Raw genomic sequence first — 9,508 nt, forward strand, 5'->3', positions numbered from 1 at the left:
CCTTATTTCTGTTTGAGGGTACACAGAAAGAAAAAAAAAATCAAATGCAGCTCTCAGATGTGTGACATAGCTTGGCAGGGATACTGAGAAAGGTCTTCTGCTATTCTTTAAAAGCAAAATATTGAAAAATGGGAAGCATTTTTAAGGAGCTTTTGTTGAGTTTGGTATGTGCACAAGTTCATTGTAAGCATACTTACAAAATATTGGGACTTATTGGGACTTAGACAAATAACTGGACATGAAGGTTAGCAAACGAGCATTATGTATATGTGAAAAAAGATGGGTGTCAACTGCAGGACAAACATGAAATTCTGGAAAGCTGGCAACAGCACTTCAGTGAAATCTCTAAACATTGAGTTTCCATGCTTGCTAATTCCTGATGGCTTGCCCAATGCTGGTCCAGTTCCTACATCTTGCTAGAAGAGGTTACCAAAGCTACTTGCGGCATGAAGAATTCAAAAGTGCCAGACCCTGATAACTTACCAGCAGAAATTTGGAAGCTGGTGGAATTTAGTGGCAAAGCAGCCAACTGGCTAACAAATTTCTCGAATGCCATTGTGGACTCTGGACACATACCTGCTATTGGGTCACATATCATAGTTCCCTTCTTCAAGAATAAAGGTGTCCCAGCAGATTGCTCTAACTATTGATTAATTCATCTTATATCGCACATAATGGAAATCTTTCAGCAGATCCTCAAACAGCACCTATTTGATATCGTGAAAATTAGTATCAATCAATGCAGCTTTGTCAAAGGTTCTAGCTCGATTGACGCCATCTTCATGATCTGCATGCTAATAGAAAAACACTGAGAAAAGGAGAAGCTATTGTACTTGGCTTTCCTTGACTTTGAAAAAGCCTTAACATCAGCTAATCTGGTACATGCTACCTGATCATGGTGTGCCCAAACAACTCATAAAATGGGTCCAGATGCTTTATACAAATACAAGCAGTCATGTGAAATGCGCTGCAGGCCTTTCCGATAGCTTTCCTGTGAAAGTTGGTATTCACCAAGATTCAGCATTATCACCATTGCTGTTCATTCTCATCATAGATACTATCATGAAAGAACTGCAATGTGATATCCCCTGAACGTTGCTTTATGCCAATGATGTCATGCTTGCAGCTGCCTCCAGAGAAAAGCTGCAGCAATATGTGCAGACATGGAACAATCATCTTAGCCAATTAGGCCTGCTTCTCAACCTCAAGAAGACCTAATACATAGAGACCAGCCCAAGCACTTTTACTATATAAGTCAGTGGTAAAGATTAGTGAAGACCAATATCTTCTTACTTAGGATTCCATCTACAAAATGACAGCAGCATTAATGACAAAGTGCATGCAAGAGTGAACAAAATATGGCTACAATGGAAGGAGGTCACTAGAGTATTCTGCAATTGATACATGCCAATCTAAAATCAAAGGTCTATAAAATAGTGGTAAACCCAGTAGCTTATTATGGAGCATGTGCATGCTTGGAGATACTTGCATACTTTGTTGGTCATTAGGTGTGTCTCTTGACCATGTCAGCAATGACACAGTACAGCAGCAAATGGGCATTGAACCAATACCTAAGAAAATGCAGGAGAAATGCCTACAGTAGTATGGCCATGCCCAACGAGTAACACTCCCACTGTTGCCTGTATTGCCTTCCATTTTAACACAGATGGCAAGCGTCCATGTAGAAGGCGAAAGCAAACATGGCAAGACCCAAAAATGCAGACATGAAAATTGCCCAGTTGGATCCAGATACTGCATTTGATCATACAAGATATTTGTCAGTCCAAAAAGTGGACCTTGCACCTGCAGGAATAATGCTAGAAGGATGATGATAATGATACTTAAAATATACAAACTTTATAAATAGAATAAAAAATAGAATTACACATTTTATTTGGTAGGCTATTGCCTAGACCAGGGGTGCCCAACCCCGGTCTGTGGACCAGTACCGGCCACGGCATGCCAGCAATCGGTCCGCACAAACAAGCAAAGCCCTATTCGTGGGATGGAGGCAGCACACAAAACCATGCCCCCTCTGGTCCATGGAAAAACCTCTCTCCACGGAACTGGTCCCTGGTGCCCAAAAGATTGGGGACCTCTGGTCTAGACCACTATTGCCTAGATCACTTTGTCTCCATTTCATGTTTAAGTAAATTGAACTAGCAGCCCATCTTAATGTTTGCAGCCCACTTTGAAAAATTGTTTGATGAGCTTACTAATCGATGAAAGATGTGTACTTTCAGAGGGAACTAGGGTTGCCACTCATGCATTATCTTCCCTTCTTAACCACAGATGAAAAAGCTGTCAAGTTAAAACTGAGGAGGCAGGAAATAATCCTTTATTGGACTTCTGCCAACTCAAAAAGAGGCCACACTAATACATTAAGCTTAAATACATTTTGAAAAGTGATTGACAGCATTTCTGCCATATAAAGTTATTTAATTGATGAAACCAGAGCATTACAAAATCTTGTGAGATTTCCATGATCACTTGAGATTTCAATTTTATTTTAGTGGGAACTCCTCAGAGGTTCAGCGAAGCGTATTTTATTGAATCCTAATCTATGACATTTTATGGTTTCTGCGTGGTCCCAAAAATTGAAATGACATTGATACAGAATTTAAGGATTCAGATAGTTAGAAAACTGGGGACTCTTAAGAGGTATAATCAGGTGTAACTTGGAAATAACAACAACATATCAGAATCACATGTAGCTCTTGATTTACTATTTGGCCTGGTTTTATTTTAAAATCTTTTGTAAGACTTTTTGCACATCTGTCTCATCCCTTGAAGTAATAGAATAAGAAAGAGAGAAAAGGAAATGTCAAAGGGGGGCATTCAATACCATTAACCTTGGTATTTTTCTGGAGCAGTTTGGGAGTGGGGCACTCTGTGTTGTCCTGGTGCACTTCCTTCCTCTGTGGTCACTCAATGTTGATAGGAAATGAAACGTCTGGCCCTCATCCCCTATTTTGGGGGTCCCTCGGGGTTTGATACTTTTGCATTTCTGTTTAACATCTACAGAAAGCCACTGGGCAAGAGAAATCAGTATGCTGATAACGCCCAGCTGTATGTCTCAACCTGTGGTGAGTTAAGCAATGCTGTGACCTCCCTCTTGCAGTGCTTAGAGGCCATTAAGGGCTGTATTGGGAGCAACAGGTTGAAACAACACTAAGATTGAATGGCTCTGGGTTTGGGTTCCTTTGGTCCATGGACAATTGCCACCTTTGTCTTGGATTGGGTGGTACTTGATCTGGTGCATAATCTGAGGGTTCTGACTCATGATGCCTGCTCAAGGAGCAGGTAGCAGTCATGGCCAGGAAGGCCTAGACACAACTGCAGGTTATGCACCAGTTATACCCTTTCCTAGACCAACAGTCCTTGCTCACAGTCACATATGCATTAGTCATCTGTCTTTACTATTACAAAGCACTCTACTGTGGCTATTTGGAAGCTTCAGTTGCTTCAAAATGTGGTGATCTAGATGTGCACATGTGTCATCTTTTTTTAAGAACTCTACTGATTTGCTTCCAAATTCAATTCAAGGTGCTAGTTGTTGTCTTCAAAGCCTTATATGGCTTGGAATCAGGTTTCTTGAAGGACCATCTTTTCCCAGTCACATTTACCTGACCACCAGATAGGGAGGCTGGGAATGCTACCGATTTATTCCCTAAGGAGGTCCATCTAGTGAGACCAAGAAGAAAAGCCTCCTTTGTGGTTGCTCGGTCCCAGTGGAACATCTTCCCTGTGGAGATAAGGTTGCCCTCCACTTTGACGCATTTTCATAAGGCCCTGAAGACCTAGTTTTGTCAATGGACTTGGGGAGCCCAGAGTGGGATGGAACCCATCAAATGACTCATTTGACTGTTGTTGCCGGGTAGGAGTAAGGGGCTATTGCTTTTTATTGTTTTTTATATTGGGTTTTTATTCTTGAAAGTTGCAGTCTAACAGTGAGTTAGGCAGCCATATAAATTGTCCTAAATAAATAAAAAAGAGAAACCAAAAAGAATGGTGCCATTCAGCTACGCCTACAATTTGCATGCAGTTACTGATCCTCTGGCAGAATGCATTGGTAACCAAGAGGTGGCTTGGATTATATTTTTTTATAATTGACTGAGGGAGAGCAAGACTTCAATATCTGCCTGCACTGTTCCTGCTCTTTGAAGAGAAGATCTGAAAATCTAAACTAAGTGCTTGGACCAGATTGTGATCAGTTATGAGATCTTTGGAACTCAGTAGCACAAAAATATATGTATAGAGACTGGAGTTATAAAGCTTTTGTTTGAACTTGAGAGTTACATAGAACATGCCATACTAGCTAAGTGAAAATAAAATGCTCTCTCTTATCCATATTTCAAGTATAACAGGGATAATCTAGACTCCAGCATATCTGCATCATTGCAACTTGGCCAAAGAATTAATCCCTTAGAGCAGTACTTTCCAAACTGTTCTATTTAGAGACCCTGACATTCCTTGGAAGTGTACTAGGTCTTCCCCATAACGGCAGACTGGTTTCCCTGAAAAACATTTTGCCCTTCAATAATAATATAATTTTCCTATCAAAGACTGTTGCAGAAAAGGTTTGAAATTTTAAAAACATAGACTCAGCATTCTTATGGGTCAGAGTGCCTAAATGTAAGACTAAGTAGGGAGTGCTGGTGAATAACAACACAATGTGCGAATGTGGAGAGATGCAGGGTCCAGCCCATTTGTTGGTCTGTAATTATTATCAGTAGAATATGCCAAACATGATTATTTTCTGCCCAATGATAAAGTGAGAAAGGTGGCTTCATTTTGGTGGTTTAAGGTTTGATCTGGACACAAAATAAATAAAGCATTCTTATGCATTGACAAAGGTTATGCAGAGAAAACCCATTATAGTACAAAGCACCAAATTACCAAAATACTAATTAGCCTTGGCACTTGGTATTAAATAGCACTCTAGTACCTCAATTTAATGTGTTAAATCACGTGAAGTTTTCAAATGAATTATAGACATGGAAACACTAGGGGGGGGGACATGAGATTACTATCTGTATGTCCCGGATGTTTAAATTGTTAATGGAGTTATCTTCATTCATGAATGGATTTAGCTCAGTGATCATCTAGTTATCAATCAGAGACATGACTTTCCCACTCAGCTTCATACCACACCCTCCTTTCTCTTTATTAGTGCTCTGGCTATGTTTTAATAGCTGGTATTTGTGATGGGGGCATCTGATCCAATGCTTGAGTTAAATATAGCCCTGTCTAGTGTAAGGAGAAGATTTAATGGGAAATGGTTAGCATTCTTTCTCCCTAAAGAACAGAGAAAGGGAGGGAGGGAGGGAGGGAGGGAGAGAGAGGGGGGGGAGAGAGAAAGAGAGAGAGAGAGAGAGAGAGAGAGAGAGAGAGAGAGAGAGAGAGAGACATGCACACATAAACATCTTGAACCAGTAAGAGGCTGAAAGGAGGAAAGGCAAGCAGAAAAGATAGTGGTCAAGAAATCATACAGCTCGCAGCCAGAATGGTTATCTTCAGCTGGATTGCTCTGGGATTTTATCTTCAGCTCTTTTTCTGCTGGGCTTTGTCTCAAACATCTTTTGTCGACAGTATCTTCTCCATTTCAGCAGGTAAATGACAGCCTTGCTTTGCCTCTTGGTGAGTTACATATCTTCTCTTAGGTGATTTTTTGAAACAAGTTTTTTTGTTTCTAATCTCTTCTAATTACGAAGTCTTTGAGAAACTAAATTGCAAATGTAATTGAAGCTGTATCATATATATGTGTACACACACACTTCAGGATTTAAGAGTGAACATTTCCTATTTAACAGTAAACCAATCACATCCCCAGGAAATACATTCTCTCCTGTAATATTGGTGCTTTGATTCGACAGTTCATGTTCACTTGAAAATGTTATTTAACTTGGACACCAAAGAAGAGAGATTAATTATATTGTATTACCCATTTTGTTTTATCCTGCATAACCAGAATAAGCATCTTATGAAAAATAATACTCAGAGTATCAAAAATTCAGATAAATTTGATAGCCAGCTGCTGTAGAAAAACCAAAACACTGCAGACCCAGTGTGAATTATCTGAGGGAAGGGAGTCTTATTTACCACTCTAATCCTAAGCTTTCCTTCAGCTGTATGCAATGCAAAGTAGACAGGGAATAGGAAATATTTTCCTTTCAATCAATTTCAATAATCAATTCCCCCCCCTCCCCTGCTCAGGGGGAAAAGATTTCTTTTGTCAGTTGGCATAATGAAAGTCCCTATTGCTGGGATGGAAAGCAACAACTTAAAAATTTAAGTCTACTTGAACTCATGCGAACTGGATAACCACTTGTCTGAATAACATTAGTTACTGCAACTTGTAGTTCTAAAGGTGTACTTCACAGCTTTCTCAAAAGGGATGTTAACTTCCTAAAATTATTAAAAGCATCAGAGAGAACCATTCTGAAGAAATTCTTTTAAGAATTAGGCTGGATACAACTATTGCATAAAACATTTAATATTTCTTTAAAATACGGACTTCAGATTTAGGTTTCTTATAACTGTTAAACCTCAGTATAGCTTCATGGCTCAACTACATATCTGTGCCTCTACTGCACTATATATATTAGACATATTGGTTATGAAGTAGTTATTAAAAATATTAGGTTTTTTGTTAGAAGGCATTTGACATTTTCAGGAGTTATATTTAAATATAAAATACTGTTTAAAATCCTGCCATCCTTCCCTTCTTGCCTTTGCTGATTTATAAATGTTTATTTAAGCAAATAAATAATCTTTTACCCATAAACAGAACTAACACAAATTAACATAGTGTCTAGAACAGTCCTTACTGAGATATTCTTTTAAAGTTCACAAGTGCAGCGATTAAATACCAATTTGCAGAAGTCAAAGGAAAGACTGGAAGGGCAATAAAATCTTATTCTTGTCATTTTTGTATGCATGCTTTTTATTTTCTCTCTTTTAAAAGTCTTTTTTTAAATACAAACATAAAAATGACCTACAGTTTGGATATCCATTGTCTGCTGACTTCTTGCAAAAGTTCCTTCATCTTTTTTGTGTAGTTGATGCTTCAAAGCATCTATACTGAATACACATAGCAAATATCTAATGGAGACGTTGCACAGCAGGAGTGGGAATCTTATTCTCTCTCTTATTTCTATCTGATACAAGTAAAGGCCTTCTCTCAGGAGATGCTAATTTCAAATGAACAAATGAACTAGCTTAAGCATCTAAACAGGATTACTAAGCAGAGTATCAAACAAATGCAGCTTGGAAGCAAAATAACTGACTTAGCTAGACTTATCACCATGAGACTATGTTGCAGTGATAAAGAGACGTGGTTTTACCATGGGTTCATTCCCCCAACCCAACATCTCCAAAACTAGGCACCATTTTGCTTCCAGAAATAGTGATCCTCTTGGTTTTGTCTAGCCCTGATTTGTTGATGCTGAAACATCACTTCTAAAGGAAATGCTTCAAGGTTTTAGGTTACATAAGGTAACGTGTGGCCATAATTCTTCATTTCCATCTGGCTCTGCTGTAGCAGATGAGTTACTAACAACAAATCTGCAGGGGTGAAAATATTTGTGGATGGGGTTTTTTAATGCATTTTCTTTGTTTAGGCGATTTCTTATTGGCTTTGCAGCAGTTTTAAAGGAAACCCACCAAATCTGCTTTCTCATAGTTTGGAGAGTTCCCATTGGTGGGAACTCTTGCATAAATTTGCTCTTAGCTCCTCAGCTGTTCTCCCACCCTGCAAAGGCTAGGTCTCCATAGCTTACATTGTGATGGCTTGTCAGCTCTGCTGTCCCTTCTTCCAATGAAAAAGTTCAGATATGTGAAATGTAAAACAAAACAGAGGCTGGACGTGGCAGTTCTGTTCTCCTAGTCAGCTGGAGAGGGTTTTGATTGTATGGAGTCACCTTCTCTGCACTTTGAAATTGGTGGTGGTATGGATGGTTGCCTTGAAACTTGAGAACTGTTTCTGGAGAACGGGGGAGGCAATTGGGAGTGGAAGAAACCTGTATTATTTTAGTCTTTCATAACATATCCATGTTGGGCTTCAACACCTTCCTACTGTCCAAGTTTTTTGGACTCAGGTCTTGCAAGAACAACCTGAGTTCTCTGTTGCTGAGGAATATTCATAGAGTGCAGTGCTCTTTCCGTCCATGTTTCTAGGCCTCGCATCCTTTTGTAAGCAGGATGATTTGCTAGCTTCTTTTTTGAAATCAGCTGAGTCATCTCTACAGTAAGCCAGAATGAGACACACATCTCTGAGAATAAATTCTGGGTGCCATGGAAGGGCCACACAGTGTTACTTATTTAATTTTGTTGTTTTGATATTAAATGTCATGAAAAAAAATTGTGAGATTTTCGGTCTCAAAACAATTTGCTTGGCTTTCAGTATAGGTAGATGCATTAATACTAAACATAATTCAAGATACAGGAGTACTCATTATATTTCCCCACCCCTTAAAGTCTGAAAAAATTCATATATAAAGATTGCAGCAGCAATTTTATGTTTCAGAGTTTCAAATATAATGTGCATTACTTTTACAGTTTAGCAAAGTAAATCAGTTTTGTTGACTCTGCAGTTAAGGCCAGCTTTTTTACTTGCTGCTTTGTAAGTAAATAACCACAGCAAATGTGATTGTTTAGCAGATACTGAATTTAAGAGCTTTTCTCTTATTGAACCAGACAAAAAAAACCCTCCAAAGTAAATAAAAAATTGCACATTTACAAACAGGCTACATTGGGCTGTACTTGAAGACTACCTAATCCAGAATGTATTAATGAGAGTAACAATGGGCATGCCTCAGTATGCCCATTAAACTGTTGCTTCATGAGCTGTGCCAATTGCTAGTTTGCTGCCAGGTGTGATGCAAGATGTTGTTTTCTGTAATGCTCAGAACAGCATAGGGATTATCAGTTTCCCATAATGTCTTCAGCTGATTTGATCGTCCAGGATTGAAGGTTCCTTAGATTAAACAATATCCTCTATTTGGACCCCTGAGTTCTGGATGCCCCCTCTCCCGTTATTCAGAAAGCAGTAAATATCTGGCTGTTCACTCAAGCCTTTTGTGAGGGAGAGGCAGACCCCTCACTTGATCACGTTTGCCATCTTTTATATTTTGCTTGATCACTCAGTCAGCCAGCTGTTTAGACTAGATCTGGCATGTTGTTCACCTGTCGAGTACCTCCCAAGGATGTGGGATAGGCAGATGTTGTTTAATAAAATTAAATGTATTGTTAAAGGATGTAAGCTGTTTTAAGTAAAGCCTTTTGAAATTGACTGATAGGGATTTTGTAAGTGCCGTTGGTGTTCTTCAGCTGTTTCACCTCTCTTCTGCTATTGCTAATTGTTATTGTAGTTTCTTTAGAGAAAAATATGCATGTACTTTAATAAAAGGCATCTCACTGTGTTGGGGTAAATTATAACTAAATGACTTATGAGTCTCCTCAGAGGAGTTTTTCACCATGAAGATTTCTGATCTAACCTTCATTAAAT

General features: G+C 38.9%; 1 protein-coding gene across 1 annotated transcript in view; it reads left to right on the forward strand.

Annotated features, from left to right (window-relative positions):
• Positions 1-2,944: 2,944 nt before the first annotated feature.
• COLQ (collagen like tail subunit of asymmetric acetylcholinesterase) overlaps positions 2,945-9,508 on the forward strand; it is a gene marked incomplete at its 5' end in the record, with an annotated part of 66,536 nt that continues 59,972 nt past the window's right edge. Inside the window, one exon of the mRNA XM_083379023.1 lies at positions 2,945-3,086. Coding sequence (XP_083235149.1) covers positions 2,945-3,086 — 142 coding nt within the window. The remainder of the gene's footprint in view (positions 3,087-9,508) is intronic.

The sequence above is a fragment of the Vipera ursinii genome, assembly GCF_947247035.1.
Source record: "Vipera ursinii genome assembly, chromosome: Z".
Taxonomy (NCBI): domain Eukaryota; kingdom Metazoa; phylum Chordata; class Lepidosauria; order Squamata; family Viperidae; genus Vipera; species Vipera ursinii.